We start from the raw sequence: 23584 nt of genomic DNA, 5'->3' as shown, positions 1-23584 counted from the left end.
GGTTCGAGGGAGCCCTGGTTTCGATAGTGCTACTAGTAGGCAAGAATGTCGGGTGTGACTGAGGAGACTTTTGCTCACGACGAGGAGAGGGGAAGGGAATCCCAACCTCCACACCAGGGTGGCAAGAAGGCATGAGGCACTAGTAAGGTACGTTCAGAAGACCTTACTGTACTCTCTATAAAAATTGATACTTTAGAGAAAGCAATGGAAGAAATGGTGGGTAGAGTAGAGAAGGTTGAGGGTGATATGGGCACGTTGGAGAACCACACTCTTAAAGAACTTGCTGAGTTAAAGAGCAGTGTGGAAACCTTACAAAACTCTGAGGATCGACGGGAGGATGTTGTGAAATCCTTAGAGGCAAAGGTGATGGATGCCATCACCACGATGCAACAACAGCTCAACACTTTCAAGACTTCCTTAGAAGAAAGAGGAAGAAACCTACTATTGGATGGAAATAGTGGAATGAGGGAAGTCAAGTTAGACCTTCCCAAGCCCAAGGAGTTTAAAGGGGTACGAGATGCCAAGGAAGTTGAGAACTTCTTGTGGCAAATGGAACGTTATGCCGATACCTTGGGGATGATTGATGATCAAACCAAGGTGCGTACCGCTGCTTACTTCCTTATAGACAATGCCATGCTATGGTGGTGAAGGAAGCATGCATACATGGACAAAGGGCTTTGCACAATCAATACTTGGGAAGATTTCAAGAAAGAGTTAAAGAGGCAATTCTACCCAGAGAATGTGGTTTATGAGGCACGAAAGAAATTGAGGGATTTCAAACATAAGACCACTATCTCTAACTATGTACGAGACTTCACTTCTTTAACGCTTCAGATTCCCAATCTGAGCAGTGAAGAAGCTCTCTTCTATTTCATCGATGGTCTCTAGAATTGGGCCAAGCATGAGCTACAACGGCGTGACGTGAAGACCGTTGATGAGGCAATCATAGTAGCTGAAAGTCTCATAGAGTATCATAAGGAAAAAAGGGAGTCCTCTAAACCCAAGTCTTCCAAACCTAATCCTGGAAAAGGTGGGGGAGACAAGGGCAAGGGGACATTTAAAGGGGGTGATAGTAGGTCCCCACAGAAGAAACAACCTGAAGGACAGAAGAAGACCTTCAAGGACCAAACCGGATGCTTTGTGTGCAAAGGCCCTCATCGGATGAGAGAATGTCCCAAGTTAGGTACGTTGGCTGCCATAATGGAGAAAGCTAAAGAAGAGGAGCCTAATGCGGAGATGGGGTCTCTACGACTCCTCAATGCTTTAAAAGTCAAATCCCTACCAAAGAATTCTAAAGGTGAGGGTTTGATGTACGTAGATGGGAAGCTGAATGGATCACCCGTCACCATGATGTGTGACACTGGAGCTACCAATAATTTTATCACTCCGGAAGAGGCCAAGAGAATAGGTCTCAAGGTGGTGCAGGAGGGAGGAAGTCTGAAGGCAGTTAACTCACCTCCTAAGCAACTATATGGCATAGCACAAGGAGTTGAGCTATGTTTGGGGAACTGGAGTGGTAAGATGGACTTCTCCGTAGCTCCTATGGATGACTTCAAGGTCATACTGGGACTTAAGTTCTTCAGGCGGGTAAACGCTTACCCAATGCCCTATTATAATTTACTTTGCATACTGGAGAAGGAAAACCCTTGCTTTGTGCCTATAAGAAGGGTGAGTGGTGGACACCAACTCTTGGCCTTGCAAGTCAAAAAGGGAATAAAGAAGGGAGAGGCTACGTACTTGGCAACACTGAAGGAGATTGACCTTGGGGACAAGGTTAAGGAAGAAGTCCCTCCCATAATTGCCCGTGTCCTGGTAGAGAACCAAGACATTATGCCTGCTGAGTTGTCCAAGAAGCTTCCACCACGTAGAGAGGTGGATCATGAGATCGAGCTAGAACTAGGAACTCGTCCATCGGCCATGGTGCCATATCGTATGGCACCACCTGAGTTGGAGGAATTGAGGAAGCAACTAAAGGAGTTGATCAACGCAGGTTTCATCCGACCATCAAAAGCACCTTTTGGAGCACCGGTCTTATTCCAAAAGAAGCAAGATGGGTCCTTGCGCTTATGCATCGACTACCGGGCTGTCAACAAGGTAACTATTAAAAACAAATATCCTATTCCTTTGATAGCTGACTTGTTTGATCGCCTTGGAAAGGCAAAGTACTTTTCCAAATTGGATCTAAGGTCTGGGTATCACCAAGTTCGAATTGCCGAAGGAGATGAACCCAAGACCACCTGTGTGACACGGTATGGGTCTTTTGAGTGGTTAGTCATGCCTTTTGGACTAACTAATGCACCAGCCACATTCTGCACTTTGATGAATAAGATCTTTCATCCTTATCTCGATCGGTTTGTGGTGGTGTACTTAAATGACATTGTCGTCTATAGCAACACGCTGGAGGAACATGTTGAACACCTCTAGATTGTATTCAAAACCCTTCGTGAAAATGAGCTTTATGTGAAGAAGGAAAAGTGCTCCTTTGCTATGGAGGAAGTCTCCTTCTTGGGACATGTCATCTCACATGGCTGCCTCAAGATGGATGAGAAAAAGGTACAAGCTATAAAGGAATGGGAGCCTCCAACATGTGTGGCTGAGTTGCGGTCCTTCCTGGGATTAGTAAACTATTATCGACGATTCATCAAAGGTTACTCGGCAAGAGCTGCCCCTCTCACAGAGTTGTTAAAGAAGAACAAATGTTGGGCTTGGACGGAGGAGTGCCAATAAGCCTTTGAGGACTTGAAGGCGGCTGTCATGGAAGAACCAGTGTTGACACTTCATGACTTCTCCAAACCCTTTGAGGTACATATTGATGCCTCTGACTTTGTTATAGGAGGTGTCCTAATGCAAGAGAGGCATCCTATTGCCTTTGAAAGTCGCAAGCTAAATGATACCGAGAAGCGGTACATGGTCCAAGAAAAGGAGATGATGGCCGTAGTCCATTGCTTGCATACTTGGAGGCATTACTTGCTGGGGGCAAAGTTTATCATCAAGACGGACAACGTGGCCACTAGTTACTTCTAGACTCAAAAGAAGTTGACGTTAAAGCAAGCAAGATGGCAAGACTTCTTGGCTGAGTTTGACTATGTGTTAGAGTATAAGCCAGGAGCAGCTAATGTCGTTGCTGATGCTCTAAGTAGAAAGGCAGAACTGGCAACCTTGACCCAAGTCAGTGGGGACTTGATCGAGAAGATTAAGGAAGGGATGGCCCAGGATCCCATAGCCCTACAGCTAATGGAACTAGCAAAAGAAGGGAAGACTAAGAGATTTTGGGTGGATGATGACATCCTCTACACTCTAGGAAGGCACATGTATGTCCCTAAATGGGCAAACTTAAGGAAGTAGCTGATCAAAGAGTGTCACGACTCCAAATGGGCAGGTCACCCAAGTCAAAGGCGAACTTTGGCTTTGTTAGAAGTAGCCTACTATTGGCCTCACGTGAGGGAGGATGTGGAACTTTATGTGAAGACTTGTCTTGTATGCCAACAAGACAAGGTGGACAACTAATTGCCTAGAGGACTACTCGAACCCTTACCTACGCCAAGCCAACGATGGGAAAGTGTTTCTTTGGACTTCATCTTAGCATTACCTAAGTCAGAAGGATTTGGATCCATCATGGTGGTAGTTGATCGATTCTCCAAATATGCAACTTTTATAGCTACCCCAACAGACTGCATAGTTGAGGAAGCGGCTCGAATGTTTTTCAAAAATGTGGTAAAGTACTGGGGCCTTCCTAGAACTATTGTCAGTGACAGAGATCCATGGTTCATAGGAAAGCTGTGGACAGAACTATTCAAACTATTGGGGACGGAGCTATACTTCTCAACTAGTTTTCATCCTCAAACAAATGGGCAAACTGAGAGGGTGAACGCTTTACTTGAGTGCTATTTGCGGCACTTTGTTAGTGCCAATCAGAAGGATTGGGTTAAGTTACTTGATGTGGCTCAGTTCTCCTACAACCTACAAAGGAGTGAGGCGCTAGGAAAGAGTCCATTTGAAATTGTGATGGGACAACAACCAATCACCTTACATGCCCTCGCAACCTCCTATAAAGGTAAGAGCCCTGGAGCTTTTAATATGGCTAAGTCCTAGCAAGAACGGGCAGATGAAACAAGATCATTCCTTGTAAAAGCTGCTAAGAAGATGAAGAAGTTGGCTGACAAACGAAGGCATGCAATAGAATTTCAAGTTGGGGACATGGTAATGGTGAAACTTTTCCCACAACAATTCAAAGCCTTCAGATCAGTACACAAGGGCCTCATTCGTAAATATGAAGGTCCTTCTAAGGTGATCAAGAAGGTAGCATGTTGAAACCTTATTACGAAGATTAGGATGACCCAACGCGAGGAACATCATCACGTGACCCCCTCACCCTTCATTTGTAACCACTCAAGCAAAGTATTAAAGCTCTCAAAGTTCATTCACTCAAGCTCTCTACTCTCTAATTGTGCATTTAGCTCTCTTTGTCTCTTTGCCTACTTGTGGGATTCGGCTGACTTAGCAAAGATCAAGAGGGGGATCAAGTTAAGGCCGGCACGGTTCAAGGAAAGGGAGTTCTAAGGCCGTGACAAATAGCCTCATACTTACAACAGGCACATGTATCACATTGTTTGATGAAATCCGTCACGTCTTCAATCAGTTTTTTCCACCAAAATAATGCCTTAATTCTGTGGTAAGTGGCCTGAATTCTAGAATGCCCTCCTTGAAGACTAGAGTGCAATCATTCTAAATTTACAGTCTCAAAATAGGATCATTTCCAATTACCAACTTTCCCTTCCTCCTTAACAATTCTCCATCACAAGAAAAATGCCCCCACATACCATTATTTTCTTGAGTCGTCTTATGAATTTTTGTAACCACAGCATCACTTCCCCAACTGCCCTTGATTTTGTCCAATAATTCAGGAGAAGAAGTGTCTAAAACCATTTGCATCAGCTGCTGTTTGGGTATTCTAGAAAGAGCATCAGCTACTAAATTATCATTCCCCTTCTTATATTGTATCTCATAATCAAACCTTGCTAATTTTGCAACCCAAAACATCTGAAATGAAGTTTTTAACTTCTGTCCGAGCAAATATTTTAGACTTTGGTGGTCAAACCTGATTATAAATCGCTTCCTTTCAAGATATTGATGCCAATGAAGGATAGCTAGCGCCACAACCATTAACTCTTTTTCATATATAGAAAGTTGCTGGTGTCTTTTGGCTAATCCTTTGCTAAGGTATGCAATTGGCTGCCCTTGCTGCATTAGAACAGCCCCCATGCCAAAACCACATGCATCTGTCTCAACAACAAATTCTTTAGTCAAATCAGGAAGAGAAAGGACAGGTGCTGATGTTAATACCTTCTTAAGATTGTTAAATGCCTTAGAAGCCAAATCTGACCATTTGACCCCATCCTTCTTGAGAAGAAAAGTTAGTGGCTTTGCTAGAGCTCCATAGCCCTTGATAAACCTTCTATAGTACCGTGCCAATCCTAAAAATGCCCTTAGTTGCTTCATAGTCTTAGGTTCAAGCCATTCAGCAACCACTTGAATTTTTTTTTTTTTTGGATCCATCTCAATTGTTCCATTACCAATTATATGACCCAAATACTCCACTTTAGTTGCTGCAAAAGAACACTTGCTCATCTTAACGTAATACTGATGCTTCCTCAAAATGAAAGGACTTCCTTAACATGCTACACATGGGCACCCAAATTAACACTATAAATCAATATATCATCAATATATACTAGCACAAGCCTGCTCAAATGAGGGCGAAATATGCTTTTCACGGCTCCTTGATATATAGTCGGGACATTAGTTAAGCCAAATGGCATAACCAGCCACTCATAGTGCCCATTGTGTTTTAAAAGCAGTTTTTATAACATCTGAGGCACCATCCTAATTTGGTGATAACTAGCCCTTAAATCCAATTTTGTAAAGCATTTTGCAGCATTCAACTCATCAATGAGGTCTTCTATCAAAGGGATGGGATATTGATTTTTCACTGTTTTCTTATTTAACTCACTATAATTTATACACATCCTTCAAGTTCCATCCTTTTTAACTAAGACTATAGGAGTAGAAAATGGACTTGAACTTTCCTGTATTACCTCCCTTTGCAATTACTCTCCCACTAAACCCTCAATGACATCCTTTTAAGCTGAGTGATATTTATGAGGCTTCAAATTTATAGGATTAGTGCCCTCTTGATGGACAATAGAGTGATCATGCCCTTCACAAAAAGGTGGTAGCCCTTTAGGTGCTTCAAAGAGATTAGAAAACTCTTGTAGAGTGGAAGAGATCACTTCTGGAACTTTTGAGCAGGTCTGTACAGAGAAAATTTCCGCCTTTTCTTGTCCTTTCATTATTAATTGCAACAAAAATACTTGATCAGTGTGAAAATCCTCAATTTCCAGCCTCTTTGCATGCATCATGCGTAAGGTATTGGGAGGAGTAGCTTGAACATTTTCCCTTCAAGCCAAGAAAACATAGAGAATCATAATCCCAAAACACATTTTTTATACTTTTGAGCCACTTAAGCCCAAGCACTAAATCATATGTATGCAATTCAAGAATTTTAAAATCAAAAAGTTATGCCTTGGAATGAAAGAGAATTCCGAATCAGCTTTGTCTACAAACAAGGAAGCTATAAGTAATGCAACAATGAATCTCATGGAGAGTTCAATCCTAGCTTAGGATGAATGGTGGTGGCATCCTTAACACATGCAAGTTGATGGAAAGATTTTCATTGGCTCAAAAATATTAAAGGAAAAGAAAGAGGGTTTGTCAAAGAGAAAATTACAAGCCCTGCATTCTCCATTTGAATCCTTCTCAAATGCCATGCACTTTAAGCCTTCTTCCTTCGACCACTTCTACCCATGTTTCATTAGTTCCATTAGGTTTCCATCCAACCTTTTTAGCCACATTAGAGTCCAAAAAGTCATGGGTGCTACCACTATCAATTAGAATATGAAGCTGCCTCTTGCCAAATTGCCTTGCAAGCCTCATTGAAGAAACATCATCAACTCCCTCCATAGCATGTAGTGAGATAAAGGGTTTAGCATCTTCCCTTTAGCCTCACTGTCTTTCTCAATTTGAGTAACTTCTTCCTGGGTATTTTAAACTTAAATGAAATGAATTTGTAATTTCTATCTTTGTGGACATTTGTGATCTTGGGAGAATTTCTCTTGACAATAGAAGCACAAATTTTTGCTTGTATGTTCAATCTAGTCCTTTAGAGTAAGGATTTTTGGAGAGTTACTATTTAATTTTTGATTAAAAAACGCATTCTTTTGAGGCAAAGATGTTGACTTCCTTTTGGCATGGGTCTTACTACCCATCAATGTGTTTTTGTAAGAATTCCACGTGCCTTGGGGTGAAGGTTGTGTGGTAGATACTGTGGGTGCCACGTATCCTTCTCCTTTATTCTAGGTCTTCTTTTTACTTTGCCTTTGAATCATTATGTCTTGCATTCTAGCAAGCTTTTGAGCCTCTCTTAGTGTACGCGGCTTGAAGATATGAACTAGGCCTTCATATATCAAGATACTCTTTTGATAAATGAAGTTTGCAAGAAATCAGATCAAACCCATCATTGTAGTCGGCCAATGACCCATGATGCTTCAGGCGAACCAATTCGCTCATCGGTGTCTCATGGACAAGACCAAAATGGTCTTTGATTTCTTCTACACACTCTTCCTAAGTTGGTCGTATGCCTTCCTAGGATTTTTCGTATGCTTGATGCCATTGGACAGCTTTAGGATTGAGGTGCATACTAGCAATCTTGATTTTAGAAGGTTCTGGCGTTTTATCCAGTTCAAAATAACGTTCACACTTCAAAACCCAACTGAGAGCGTCTTCTTGTGTGAATTTGGGGAACTCCATCTTTGTAAATTGCGTGGGTGATGTAAAACACAAACACAAACACTCACGCTCACACTGATTTAAATAGAAAAGGAAAAGTGAGATGAAACAAAAACAGAGAGTGGTAGGGAGAGGGACGAGAGCAGGGTAGTGGGGGAAGAGACAAGGAAGGACAGAATAAAGAGGGAGGATGAATTGAGAGGGGTAGGACGTAGACTGGAGGTAGAGAGTTTTCAGAATGTATCAAATAACTTCATTCATTTTTCATCCCCTTCTGAATACACAAGTCATGCTATTTATAAGTACGAGGTTTCCTTCCTAACAAGGAAACGTCTACTTGTGCTGCCTGGTTTCCTTCACAAGAAGGAAACTTACAAAAGTTAAGTGAAAAGCAGCAAAAACTAATAAACTAATGAAAAGCAATAAAGAAATAATAAATTATTTCCTCCTAAAGTAATATTTGTCATATTTTCTATCAATTCCCCCCTGCTGCAAAGAACTCTCCTTCAAAAAGATAGAGAGTTGATAAGCTTCTAGCAAGGCAGGATTAAGTTGTTGGAATTCATCTTCTGAAATCCAAGTGGCATTTTCATCAGATCGACCTCTCTAATGAACCAAATAACAACGGAGGGGTCCCTCAGAGGTAAAGACCATTTGGTCATCCATAATGGTCTTAATTTCGTCAACTGATGGTGACATAGCAGGCAATGATGGAATTGGCACCTGTGAAGGCTGAGTACCTGCAGAATCATCAGAAAGCAAAAAGGGAGGCTCAAAAGTTCCCTGGTAAGGCATAAGATCCTCCACATTAAAAACTAGACCTATGGCCATATCAGAAGGTAATTTTAAAAGATAAGCATTAGGTCCTAATTTCTTTGTTATGTGAAAAGGTCCCGAACCTCGAGTAGGCAACTTTTTAAAAGCATGTTTAGGGTAACATTATGGATGAATGCAAACCATAACATAATCACCTATATTGAAGCTTTGAAATTGGCGATGAGTATTAGCAGATAATTTATAATGATCATTGCTCGTCGCTAATTTGCACCTAATTTCAGCATGTAATTCATGAAGGCGATTGGCAAAGGATTTTGCAGATTCAGAGATGCGAAATGTCAATGGGATTGGTAGGAGCTCAATAGGCTGTTTAGGATTAAAACCTCGAGCAATTTGGAAGGGACTCATGCCTGTAGACCTATTCACTGAATTATTATATGCAAACTCTGCAATGGGTAGAACCAAATCCTAGTTCTTCAACCTATCTCCAACTAAACTCCAAAGCAAATTACCCAAACTGCGATTAGTGACTTCAGTTTGCCCATCGGTTTGGGGGTGGAAAGCAGAAGAGAACTTCAATTGGGTATCAAAAAGTTTCCATAGGGTCTTTCAAAAGTAGCTAACAAACTTAACATCTCTATGAGATATGATAGTGGTAGGTAACCCATGTAGACGCACAATCTCCTTAAAGAACAACTTTGCCAGATATGAAGCATTCGTAGTTTTGCTACAAGAAATAAAGTGAGCCATCTTTGAAAACCTATCCACAACTAATACAGAGTCACGACCTCTAGCTGTGCGAGGCAATCCTAAGACAAAATCCATACTCAAGTCTTTCCAAGGTGCCTCGAGAATCGGCAAAGGAGTATGCCAATCGATATTCTATCGCCTGGCTTTAGAAGTTTGACAATTGACATTAAGACACTATGCGAGCCACATCATGCTTGAGTGAAGGCTAGTAGAACCTATCTTCAACTAATGCCATTGTCTTCTTAACCCCGAAATGACCAGCTAAACCTCCAGCGTGTAACTCCCATATAAGAAAATCTCACATAGAAGTACGTGGGATGCACAGCTTGCTTCCGCGAAAGAGATGATTGTCTTTAAGGATGAAATCAGCATGCTAATGATGGTTACGATTGCGAATTATCCCAAAATCTGGACATGCATAGTCTTCCTTTAAGTTTTCAAAACCAATAACACTAACGCTTAGTGTGCAACAAGTTGATCCGTCTGCTCAGGGCATCAGCCATTGTATTTTCTGTTCCTGAACAATGCTTGACCACAAAAGTGAATCCCTAAATATACTCAACCTATTTAGCATGTTTAGCATTTAAGTGCCGCTAAGAGTTGATAGACCTAAGCGCCTGATGAGTAGAGTAAAGAACAAATTGTTGCGAAAGAAGATAATATTTCCAATGCTCAAGGGATCTCACAATCGCATAAAATTACTTGTCATAAGTGGAGTACTTTTCTTTGGCATCATTGAGCTTTTCACTAAAGAAAGCCACAGGGTGACTTTCTTGGCTTAATATACCTTCGATTCCTGTCCCAGACGCATCACAACCAACTTTGAAACACTTTGTAAAATCTAATAAAGACAAGATTGGAGCTTTAGAAAGCTTCTTCTTAATGTCTTGGAAAGCCACATAAGCTGTAGAAGTCTACTGGAACTTGTCTTGTTTTAAGCAATTAGTGATAGGAGCCATAATGGTACTAAAGTTTCTAATGAAGCGTCTATAAAAAGAAGCAAGGCCATGAAAACTTCATACTTCATGGAGAGATTGTGGCTCAGGCCATTCTCGAATGGCTTGGACTTTCTCAAGGTCAGCTACTAAACCCCTTTTAGAAACTATGAAACTTAGGAAGATGACTTGATTTTGAAGAAATGAACACTTAGGCAAGTTAACATAAAACTATTCTTGACGCAAGGTGAGAAAAATTAATTCGAGATGTTCCAAGTGTTCTTCTTTTGACTTGCTAAAAACTAGTATGTTATCAAAGTATACCACCAAAAATTTTCCCAAGTATGAGCGAAGGAGGTGAGTCATTACTCTCATGAATGTACTTGGGGCATTTGATAACCCAAAAGGCAGGACAAGCCATTCAAACAACCCATCTTGCATTTTAAAAGCAGTTTTCCACTCATCTTCAGGTCTAATTTGATATGATGATAACCACTTTTGAGGTCAATCTTTGAAAACCAACTAGATCCAGACACTAAATCATGTCATCAAGTCTAGGAATGGGAAATCTATACTTGATGGTGATCTTGTTGATGGCTTTGCTGTCTACACACATTCTCCAAGAGCCGTCTTTCTTTAGGGTTAAAAGAGCAGGTAATGCACAAAGACTCATACGATGCTAGATATAACCCCTTTCCAACAAGCCATTGACTTGTCGGTTAAGCTCTACCCTATCTTTAGGGTTCATCTTGTAGTGCAGTAAATTGGGGAGTTGTGAACCTGGGATGAAATTAATTACGTGTTGGATATCTCTCATTGGTGGTAATTTAGATGGAAGCTCATCTAGAGTGATACCCGGAATTGTTGTAAGAGTTGTTGCACCTCTTTTGGCATTTCTGAAGTATTAGCAATTCATTGTGAGATCTCGGATACCAAAATAAACATAATCGTACTTTCTCTGCTTTCTTGTACAAATTGTTTTTCTGTTAGAAGATGCAAGTTTTGGGTTTTGGGTTTTGTGCCTTTTGATTTACTTGAGTATTTGCCTTCGTTGTCAGGCTTAGCAGGACGTAACAGGATTGTCTTGCCTCCATGCTTATATGTATAGGTATTCTCGTGCCCATGATTGATAACATTGTGGTCATAAAGCCACGGTTGACCAAGTAAAATGTGAGCAACATCCATTGGAAGAACATCACAAATAATCTCTTCGTTATAGTCACCTAAGTGAAGAGAAATGCGACACGGTTGGGTGACTGGTAAAGAAGTTTTGTCAACCCATGCAATATGAAAAGGTTTTGGGTGAGGTTCTGTCTTGAGGCTGAGCCGGGCTACTTCTTGACTAGAAATAACATTTCTAGAACTCCCTCCATCAATCACTAATTTGCAAGCTTTATCTCCACACTTCACAAAATTGTGGAAAATACTTGTTCGCTTCCATGAATCACTAGGCAGAGGGACAGATAGAATGCATCGCATAACTCCAACTCGACGTGTCTCACACCCGTGTTCATCAATGATGATGTCCTCATCGACATCTGAAGGACACTCAATCGGATCTATGACAATGTCAACATTTGCATTGTCTTCCTTACCCTCACATTGTGAGTCAATAACTAGAGTACGCTATAGGCATTTTGACGCAATGTGACCCTTTGAGTGACAGCGAAAACACTCGACAAAAGAATTGTTAGGGCGGGAAGCAGGAACTATAGTCTCATTAGGCTTAGAAGTATTACCCTTCAACCCAGTTGCTTGAGTAGGTGTAAAAGACGAGCTAGGCTTAGATGTAAGTGTTCCTATTGGTCGTTTAGATAGACTAGAAGTTCGTGCTTGTCTTAACTGATTGCTCTGCATGTTGATATGCTTTACAGATGAGAACTGTGACAGAGACTTTACTTCCAAAGTCTTATGATAAGTTTCTTCAAGAGACTCTGGAAAGTTTAACTTGAGTTCCTTCTGTATACATGGCTTGAGTCCATTAACAAACTTGGTAATGGTGCGCCATTCCTCTTCATCCACATCACATCTAATCATAAGGTCATCGAAACGGGAAATATACTCGGAAGCTGTGGAGGCTTGCCTCAAATTAAGGTATTTGTCATACAGTTGACTCTTATAATGAGTCAGCACATATTTTTCTTTTAGCTTGGCCTTCATTTCGTCTCACGTCTCAATTGGTGGATAATCTTATCGCTCAATGTTCCTTTGGACATTTTGCCAGTATTTTCTAATAGATCCCACGAGCTTCATCTTCGTAAACCGAACTCGTTGAATATCTCTCATGTCATGCCATTCAAAATAATCTTCCATGTTGGCTAACCAATCCAAGAACGCACTAGGATTCAATCGTCCATCAAACTCAGGAGCTTCAACTTTAACCTTTTTGGTGATGTCATCAGTATGTGTGCTTCTAAGGCCTTCTCTACCATTCCTATGACTAGCTAGTATGGTCTATAATGTTGTTCTTCAGGCCCTTGTCCATCCCAAGTATCATCTATGTCATTAGAATGATGATTAGTAAACTCATAAGGAGACGGTCTATTGTGTCTTTCACCCATAGCTCTAGAGGAATGACCAATCCTAAGGGAATTACCTCTAAGTTGATTGTGGATTGGGAATTGCTCATTTTTAAGACTTGACTCTCCTCTAATGATAAATCTTTTGAGTAATCCCTTAGTTGTTTTCCCTGTATCTTGTCTGTATATTAATTGAATTGCACCCATTATCTCTTCAAATTTATTGTTCATGAATTCTTTAATTTCATCTAGCCGCTGGTCCACATATGCCCTTTGAGTTCTTTCAAATTCCTCAAGATGATTTTGGGTGATTTGGGAGTTATTGGCCATGTCAGATTTTAGGGTAATAATTTCTTGGTCTAATAAAGCTTGCTTATCATATGAATCACGAATGGTCATACAATGACAAAGATGGTATAGTAAAGTGCAAGTTTGGAGTGGATTTAATAACCTAAGAAGAAAGGCCCCCAAGTTGCCCTCACCTAAATAAGTGAAGTCCCTTTTAACAGCACTAATCCTTTGAGAATTCAAAAATTCCACAAGGATCGTATGCTAAATAGGTAACAAATCGAGTGAATTCTTCACAGAAATCTCTGAAGGTTCAAAGACCTTTCAAGAAAACCGTTAGAAACTTCAACTAACCTAGTGTAATTTTTGGACCCGGGTAAATTGTGTGAGGTAGGTGTCCTAAGTTATATGAATACTGCTATCAAAAGTCACAAATTTACAACATAATGATCAATGTAAATTCCTTTTTTATATATATTTCAAAATATTAAATTAAAACACGATTGAAAAAAATAAAAATAAAAATAAAAATTGCAATGCTCAAAAAAATCAAAGTACCACACAACAAAAATTTCAGAACTAGTTATGAATAGAACAGCTCCCTTTAATAACCAAATAAGCCAGTTAAATGAGAGGGTTGTTGGCCTTACTAGCGTTGCTTTAGGAGCCTCAAACAAAAAGTTTTACCCCCAAATATGTTTTAAACGATGACTTGTGCCTCTCAGCTTCTTCAGAGTTGAAGAAATTCTGCAAAAACACAAGAAAATGCTGAAAATCAGGTTCTAGCAAAACTGTACGGACGGCACGTGTGACGTGGGGTGAGGCGTGTGACAATCATGAGCAGAAACTCCTTCGGCGTGTGCCGGCACTTGTGCCTACGGGCGTAGGTGGTTTTTCTGGTTCTGATCGGATTTCTCCTCCTGAGCACGATGGTGGTGTCCGTTTTTGGATCTGACATTGGGAAATGTGGCTTTGGGCGCTGGCAGCATGAACACAGAGTATGCTGAGCTTCCTTGTGAGTTTTCTCCGATCTCCAGCCCCGGAAACAGCCTAGGAACATTTAGAGCCTTGCTTTGATACAAAGTTAATGTAAAACATAAACACTCACGCTCACACTGATTTTAATAGAAAAGGAAAAGTGAGATGAAACAAAAACAAAGAGTGGTAGGGAGAGGGACAAGAACAGGGTAGTGGGGGAAGAGACAAGGAAGGACAGAACAAAGAGGGAGGAAGAATTGAGAGGGGTAGGACGCAGACTGGTGGGAGAGAGTTTTTAAAATATATCAAATAACTTCATTCATTTTTCATCCCCTTCTAAATACACAAGTCATGCTATTTATAAGTATGAGGTTTCCTTTCTAACAAGGAAACATCCACTTGTGCTGCTTGGTTTACTTCACAAGAAGGAAACTTACAAAAGTTAAGTGAAAAGCAACAAAAACTAATAAACTAATGAAAAGCAATAAAGAATTAATAAATTATTTGCTCCTAAAATAATATTTGCCATATTTTCTATCAATGGGTCTCCTATAATCTAGACGTTCATAACCATCTCATCGTGTTTGCTCTTTATGTTTACAGTTTCATTATTTTTCAGATTTCATTATTAATGAGCTTTTAATGACCACATTTTTGGGTCACAGTGATCTGTTAGGATAATTCTGGGTAATGAAAAGATTGAAAGAGATAGGAGAGAGCAGAGAAAAGAACAAGAAGGTAAGGGAAAGAGTCCTGGGAAGGTAAAGTCGAGACAGAGAAGAATTAGGAGTATTAGGGAGAAGGAGAAGTTGAGAGAAATTAAGGAACATTTGGATTCTGCATAGTACTTTTGTGATCATTCAGATAGCCTTACAAATTAAATGTCTCATTATTTATAGGCTTCATGCTCAAACTCCCCAACGGTTAAATCTCAATAACTGTCATTTAAATCTAAACTAATTAATATTTTCATAAAACTATTAACACACAGTTTGTAGTCTTTTAAGAGAAGTGGCCCTTCTGAAGAAAAACCTATCTTCTGGTACTCCTGCCAAGTTCAATACCCCCAGCATTTTTTGAGTACTATATAATCCACTGCTATCATAATTGGGGGTGGTCATTTGGCCTCAAGTCTGATTTTAGAGGAATGTTAATTCCAGTAAAGGTCCCTAAGTAGGAAAAATTTAAGAGTTGAATTACTTAAATGCCCTTGTAATTTACTCCCCCTAATAATATAAAATCGTTTGGCCAGTTATTTTACACTTTATCTTCCTAGATTCGCAATTTATTAGAAAATAATTTGCTGCTGACCTTGTTCTTTTTAAGATGGATCATTAATTTGTAAATTCTTTTCAGTATTGCGATTAGTCAGTGAATGAGATAAAATCCCAATATTCTTCGTGTATGAATTTTGCAGGGCTTAAAGTTCCTGGCGTTAAGAAAGCATTGGGCGTTCCAGAAATACCTGCTGCTGCACCCACCAACACACCACAATCTCCATTTTCCTTCTTTCCTGCGCTAAAGAAAGGTTCATCTGCGACAACAGAATCAAGCTCAGCGCCAGTTGTACAATCGAAACTTCCAGGTCAGAAGATATCTTCTTCATCTGTCATTAGTCAGAGGCTTCGAAGTTTAGAGAAACAAGTCAAAGGAAGAAAGAAGAACAAGAAGCTCTGAGCAAGACTTTCACCTTCCTGGACCATGGACCATGCCATCTGAATGTGGCCATGATTTGATTTTGTAATATTTATGATCCTCTGATGTAGTAATTAGGAATTTATAATATATTAGTTGGATTAAGAGGCTAGGTAATGAATCCTATTAATTTACGATGATATGCGATTTCTTGAGGGAACTTTTTGTTCTGGCTTAACTTCATACTAAAAATAAAAGTCCCAGTTTCTAGATTTTTTTTTTTTTTTGGGGGAGTAGGTTGCTGTTAAAAGGGCAACCTTACATGTGTCCATACTGATTCATCATGGCGTCGAATGTTTGTTCCTGGGAAACGCTCAAGTTTTCAAGTATTACTTAGAACAACTTGTGTAATAGATGTACAAAACAATGTTGTTCAGTGTCCTACCAAATGTGATGATGAGTTACAAGAGCAAGAATTATATTTACTTTTTAACTTTAAATTCCTGTCAATTTTTTCATCCAAGGACCTTGGTGAACAATGGATGTACTCTTGTGGCTTAGGTAAATGTGAATCCTAGATGCAAGAGAAAATGCAGGCAGTTTCTTCACATAAGCTTGTTATGGTTGACAAGTCTCATGCCTTGTATAAAAGATCAGCATAATTGAATTTTTATAAAGGTGCTGTGAAATATTCCTGTAAGGTGTTCCTTACTAATCAACTTCTTGAACAATCCATAGTGGCAATCATGGGATTAACCAAGTCAGATTACCAACTCATTATGGAAAATCATGTAGTTTTCAAAGCATTAGAGCCACAAGAAGTGAGATTCCAAATTTTCAAGTTTTTAAAACATCTAAAAGTATAGCTTTCATAAATCTGAAAATTAAAGTAAACATATACAAAAGTATGAGATACTAATTTATTTCAAAGCATATGTATTTAAGTTGGAAAACAATATTTTAGTTCAAAGATTGGAGGATGTGTCGTGGCTTGTCTTACGTGTTGCAGCATGTTCTCTTTTGTGCCATGGCACAAGTTTAACATCACAGATGTTGTCAAATGTTAATTTTTCAATTCGACCCGATTGAGATGATTTAAGAGTCTACAGAAAACTTTATCTGAGTTTTAGTTAATGGCATTGATTTTTTATTCAACTAATTTCTTAATTAAAAATTGGACACCTATTTCTAAACTTACTCCTTTTACAATCAAAATATAACTCCTACTGACAATATCATACTAAATTATACACATAAATTCTAAAAAAAAAAATGAGACCTACAAATTTAGAATAAGAATCCTAAGCCTTAAGCTATTTCCCTTGATCTTGTCTTGATAAACTAGTGATAGAATACATTTGTTATCCACTTTTATTTGTCAATTAGAACCTTTTTATTAATGATTTATCACCTCAAAGTGCACACTATATTAGATTTGAAATTTTGCCTAAGTTTTTAGGTTTAGTACACTAAGGGCATTTTGGTCTAAAAAATAAACTTTTGAGAAAATGTATAAGAAAAATTGACAAAGTGCATTTTATGTCTAGTTGATGAGTGGTAAAATTAGATTTTTAAAATTCATTTTAGTTTGGGAGTAATTAAATTAAAAAGTCAATACTTTTTAAAGTGTCTCAGTTTGACTTAGTTTTCAGTTTGCTTTTGTGAGAAACTTCTTATATAATTTTGTGCAACCTAGAACTTAGTTAATTTAATAAATTCTCCCTTCTAATTATAAATTTAATTCTGTACATTAATTAGATTTTATTATATCACATGCTATTTAATTGAATTATGTAATTTTTATGACATAGGTAGCATGTGACTTGTTCATCAATTAGGCAATTGAGGTCAACAGTCCTTGAGGTCAATGGTTGATCATTTGCATTTGAATTATGATTATTTTGAGGGATTAAATCAGCTTAAATGATGTGGATGACACATGAAAAATTAGGCACACATTGGAATCATCTACAAACTAATAGAAGGGTGCCACCTTGCAAGTATGACAAGACTCTCATTTTCTTTTTATTTTCTTTTTTTATTTTTTAATTGAGTATTCAGCTGAAGGAAAACATTAGGAGTATTCCATTTTGAGTCCCAAAATGTTTTCTAGCTAGATTCTCTATGGAATCCTAGGGGAAAGTTGATGGAAGAGGAGTTTTAAAGTATTCAGTTGGCTAAGCTCAACTATTTCTTCATCTTGTTTCAATTTCATTAGAATACTATGACTATTGTTGATTGTACATAGTTCAATTTGACTTTAGTTTCATAGTTGATTGTAATTTGTAATGTTGAGATAAGATTGTTTAGTTGAATTTCATGCTCTTGTTGCTGTTGGAATTTTTAGTCTCCTCATGAATTTTCATTGTAATATGTGATTTCAATTAGAGAATGTCTTGTATTAGCTTAGCATGTAATTATGTGGTGAATACTTGATGAGTTGCTTGAGTTTTCATAGTTTTGAGTTTAGGTACAGCTTTAAGCAATGGCAATTACAAATGAATTTTAACTAAACACTTGGTTAATTTTAGAACTAACCTAGTAAGGTTACCTAGGGGACTTGCAATAACACTTAGGGAATTAAATTAGTGAAGCTAGGATGCTTGAGATAGTTGTCTTAAGTAAATATATTTTTCAGCCAAGGAAGGAGAGTTAAGTGAACTTCCATAATTAATTAAAGGGCTAGGAATCTTCCATTAGCAACACCCTAGGGTTCCTACTTAAATTGGGAAGCCACATCATTCATAGTTAGGTTTAATTTGCTAGTTTAATTTACTAGATAATTAGGTTAGCAATTAGTTAATAAACTTCAAACTTTGGGTAATTTATTTCACTAGATAACTTTAAATTAGACTAAAATCATTCTTTAGGAGATGACCTAGGGTTGGCCCTATATTGCATTAGGGTTAGCTTTAGTTTAATTTTGAAGACAAGGGACAATCCTTATCAGCTAGTACTTGTAATATTAAAAAGAGAAGGGTGAATACAATCACTTAGTAATTAAGGTATATCTAACCTATATTAATACATGTCAATTAATTAAAATGCTAGTGGCTTAACATTTTCAAACACATATCAACCTATCATTTACAAGGATTCATTTCATATTTCACATTACTAATCACATAGATTCACATAATTTTATCATAAGGATCACAATACAGACAACCATATGCTCTTTTTAACAAGATATATGATCACTATCTTCCTTATATCCTCTTTATACTTCCGATATGAAACTTTAAGCTATTACACCATAGGCTTGTCCATGTGATGAGACTAACCTAACCTTTCATGTGTGAGAACTACTCAACAAAGGTTACTTAACTCACTTGTGATTCATTGTTTCCCCAAATCTTACATTATGGGGTGTTGTTTTCCCTAAACTAGCCTTCTTATCAAACAAGTGAAAACTAATTTAGGTTCAAGTCTCTCAATAAACTATGAGACAATCCCTCTTCGAACAAGTGGGACAAATAATATAAATATATCAAAAGCAAGCCATCGGGCTATGAATGATGGCCATACCATATGGATTTTATTTCACTAGTCCTTTCTCTAGGCAAACTCCTGCTTCACATGATCATGCAATGCACAAGTGCAACAATTCATAGCATGCATATAACTCAACATATTTAACAAGTCAGATAGCATCATTGTACTTAGCACATGATTACTTCACAATACATCACATAACTCCGCATTACAACTTATCATGGCACTCCACATTACAATATAGCACATAACTTTACTAATCATTTTGCTTCTCAAATTACTTACAAGTTTGGTCATCTGTCTATATGACTTATCAATCAATTGTTATACCACACATTTCACACATGCGTTTAACTTATCAAGAAACTCATAAGTCATGATAAATATGTGTTTTATGTAATGCCTCAATAATATTACCATACGACCATCCACATAATGTACTAAACAAAATAAACAACTTTAAAAGCTTTAGGATCTTAATATTACTTTTGAAAATCTCTATAGAAACCATTTACGTTATTCAAACTAGCACACAGTGGAAGTACTAAACATAAACACATCAAAAAGCAACTCAAAATCTCATCATTCACATAAGTGGGCCATACGCCATGGCATGTGCCACATGTGTCGTGGCATGTGGCACATAGACCCTAACTGCATGCTCTGTGCTTTGCATTATGGCATGTTGTTCTTTGTTGACACATGCACCGTAGCACACCTACTAGGTTTTGCTGTCATAAAACAGTTTCTAGTATGAACTTTAGATGTGCACAATTTCACATTTAATGTCTGACTAGGGTGATTCAAGCTCCTACTTGAAGCTTGTTTCATAATCTAACCAATGAAACTGTTTTATTTTTATCCAATACTCTATTTAAAAGTTAGATATCCAAGTGCATTTTGACCGTTGTAAATTGAAACATGCCACTTGTGCATCACCGTTTAACACCACAAGTCATTGACCACTTCTAGGGCCTTGACCATGTCCAAATGGATAATGTACACTTAATTGACCAATTATGTAAATAATATGACATGCATACACACATTTGGCCTGTAAATTGCCTATTCCACACTTTTTGGTCATAATTTATTTCTTTCATTTTCATTATCACACCAAGCTAAATTCCACAATACACACATAAACACATCCATAAACATATCCACTAACTAACCAGACAAGCATATGCACAATATAACCATCCCCATGGCAACTTATATACATAATCACTACCATTTATACACAACTTCATTATACCAGCTTACAATGGGGTTTTCAAAAGAATCTTTACTTAGCTCGTTTCCATTCCCTTTGTACCACTAACACCAGAACTTGAAAAATATAAATAACCACGGATGAGATTAAAATCTTAGTAACTAATATAGTGTATTTAATATCTATTATCACAGATAACTATGCTAAAGTAATAAAACCAAAGCAATAACACACACCCACACCCACATATTTATTAAATACATATAAAGTTTCCACTTTTCAAAAACATTTCTAACAATAGCATGATCATCTATTCGCCCAACCTCTGAAGCTCCCTGACACAAAATTATAAGCTCTACTAGATCAATCACTTATTGACTCGAGTTCACTTTCGGTGGTAGAAACACCTGATTAAAGGTAATTTATCCTACCTATAGACTATGGTTTCCCTCTTCTCACACACTTGTAATAGAGGCGTAGTTGACTCTTAATCGCACCGTAAGGGGCATTAGGGAGTTGTTAGACAACTAGATATCCTATGGTAATAGTCCCAATATAATGTATTGGATTACCCATGATACCAGCCAATATTATGCTACACTAGGTGTTCCATAGTGTCAACTTGACCATATTGATTTGCTCACTCACATATCCACACACACATTTACACATTCCCTAAGTGAACTCCTACCCCTTATAATCATGCTTTTTCACATACATTCCACTACTTTTATACATTTACACACCATATACTTTTATACATAATACACACATATATACATATATTCATTCAAGGTTATAAATCCTTAAAATTTCTTTTCATAAATCAATTTTATGCTAAAGCCCTTTACAATCCCAAATCATGTGTAAAAACTGACAAAATCAATATTTCACAATTATGCAACTGCTTCTACACAGTTACAATAGTTGATAAACATAATAAACTATATGATTACCTCAACCTTTTTATCTAATAGAAAGGGCTACCCATGTCCCATAATCTTATTTGAGTTTCTTTTTCTATTCAATTCGTCTTACGCAAGAATCTACACCAAATTGGCAAGCCAAGGTCAATTTTACCATTGACAAAAAGTGCCAATTATAGCAATCAAGCACCTAATCACTACCATTTTCCTTGTTCATACCCATTCATGTGCATTATAACTAATTACCACTCAATACCAATATTAATCCTTACCTAGTCAGATTTCTCTCATTGCTCTTCTCTCTAAAATAGGCCAAATTGAGTTTATAGCTTCAAAGCTTTATCATTTTGGCTCAAACTAGTCACAAAGTACTAGTTTACTTTAGAGGACCTTTGTATTACTATAGGGTAAGAAATCATCTCCTTAAACCTTTCAAATTCAATTCCTCAATAGTTAAAACTAAGAGAAAACAGGGTAGAATTAGAGGTTAAGGTAGTATGAGACTTACTCGATAAGTAACAAGTTAAAAATGTCATCCTTTAATTTCTCTTGAAATTGCTTGCCTGAGCAGAGGTTCACCTCTTCTCTATGCCTGACCCCTCTTTCTTTGTTTCTCCTTCTGTTTTCATGAGCTACACACATCTTTATTTATCAAAAACTTGTACTATAGCCGTAGCGCATCTGTCTTCAGTCGTGACATATGGCAGAGTGAGGGAAATCCTCACTATACTCACATGCTGTACTTTAGGATGTCATTCTTCTAGTCTGTTCACACATGATCCCAATGAGTTAAAATATCATTCCACTATCTAGAATTCTAATCTCACATTAATTCACTAATTCATTCCGTAATCAGTCAGTAATACAGGATTAAAAATTTGGGATGTTACATTTTACAACTATATCATGCCATACTTGCATTACAAAACATTTCACAAGTTTTAATAATAGTTTATAAACCAAAATAACTAGTTACACATAAAAGCATAAGAAAGATTTCCCCTAATTTCTTCAAACCTCTAAGAGTCAAATGTTTACCCATCAATAACATACTTCCAAAGCATCAGAAAGCTTGAATGGTGTTAGTATATGATTACTCTACACTTGTCACACCAATATGCATCAATGTCATGACTGCATAATTTTACGCTTCTTAACTCAACACTTAAAACCCTTAAAATCAAAATCTCTCACTTTTAAACTTACCATTAGGTTTATTAACTCCCATTAGCTCATATTAACTTCATTGAACTCCCAAACTATCATTAATGACATTAATAACTTCCAACCACCTTATTTATGATGGATTTTCATATTAATGGCTCCCAACCATCCAAATCGAGTAGAGCCATACATATTAGATTTAATTAAAACAAACAACTCCTATTAACTCTATTAATTCAATGGATTTAGACTCATAGCCTCTATAGATTGAAAATCATCCTCAAAAGGCAACCCTAAGTTTAGAACTTAAGAAAAAATGGAAGAGAAAGAAGGATTATGGCTTAAAAGACTTACTATTGGGGTTTACAAGCTTCAAAATGACCCAACTATTTCAAGAATAAAAACATTAACAAAGCTCCTTGAGCTTTCTTTAGTTTCCCCTTTGTTTCTTTGTTTTTTTTTCAAATTGGTTCTTGCTCTTCTTTTTGCTAGAAATTGACCATGCCTCATATTGCACACCACATATACCATAGTGTGTGGTATAGAGGCACCCCTTCATGATTTGGTCCATGCATTGTGGCTCATGCTACACATAGTACGTCATGCGGTATGAAAAGGGCTCCTCTATGTCTTCTTGCCTTTTTTAGGTCCATGTGTCTTGACTCCTCCCCAAACCCAATCCTTAAGTTGCAAACACAACCTAATTGGCTCGTTAGCCATCTCTAACTATCCTTTGACTACATACCACATTAATTTATTTGATTATCCACATTTTGCTTAATTAATCAAGGGCTAAATTTTTTTATGATATTACAACTTTCCCCTTCTTTTATGAATTTTTTCTCCAAAATTCAATCAATTAAAGTAAAAACATGCTTATTGGAATAGGTGAGGGTAATGTAACTTCCTCTTCTCCTCAGTTTTCCTAGTCACATCTCCAAGATTCATTCACGTCTATATAACCTTAACTAGGAAAATGATCTTATTCCTTCACATCAGATATTCTCTTCAATTTAGTTTAGTATGTCAAGTTCTCCTATAGCTTAACATCTGTAG

General features: G+C 37.7%; 1 protein-coding gene across 3 annotated transcripts in view; it reads left to right on the top strand.

Annotated features, from left to right (window-relative positions):
• LOC129315579 (mitochondrial inner membrane protein OXA1-like) overlaps nucleotides 1-16227 on the top strand; it is a 35130-nt gene extending 18903 nt beyond the window's left edge. For all 3 annotated transcript variants that reach the window (XM_054959389.1, XM_054959388.1, XM_054959387.1), the window contains one exon: nucleotides 15510-16227. In XM_054959389.1, the coding sequence (XP_054815364.1) occupies nucleotides 15510-15769 (260 nt within the window). In that variant the 3' untranslated portion in view covers nucleotides 15770-16227. The remainder of the gene's footprint in view (nucleotides 1-15509) is intronic.
• Nucleotides 16228-23584: the final 7357 nt, after the last annotated feature.

Source organism: Prosopis cineraria, unplaced genomic scaffold, assembly GCF_029017545.1.
Source record: "Prosopis cineraria cultivar Desert tree isolate PC_DT_omini unplaced genomic scaffold, ASM2901754v1 PC7, whole genome shotgun sequence".
Classification (NCBI taxonomy): domain Eukaryota; kingdom Viridiplantae; phylum Streptophyta; class Magnoliopsida; order Fabales; family Fabaceae; genus Prosopis; species Prosopis cineraria.
The sequence above is the reverse complement of the archived record's forward strand: the minus strand, read 5'-3'. Positions and strand labels throughout refer to the sequence as shown.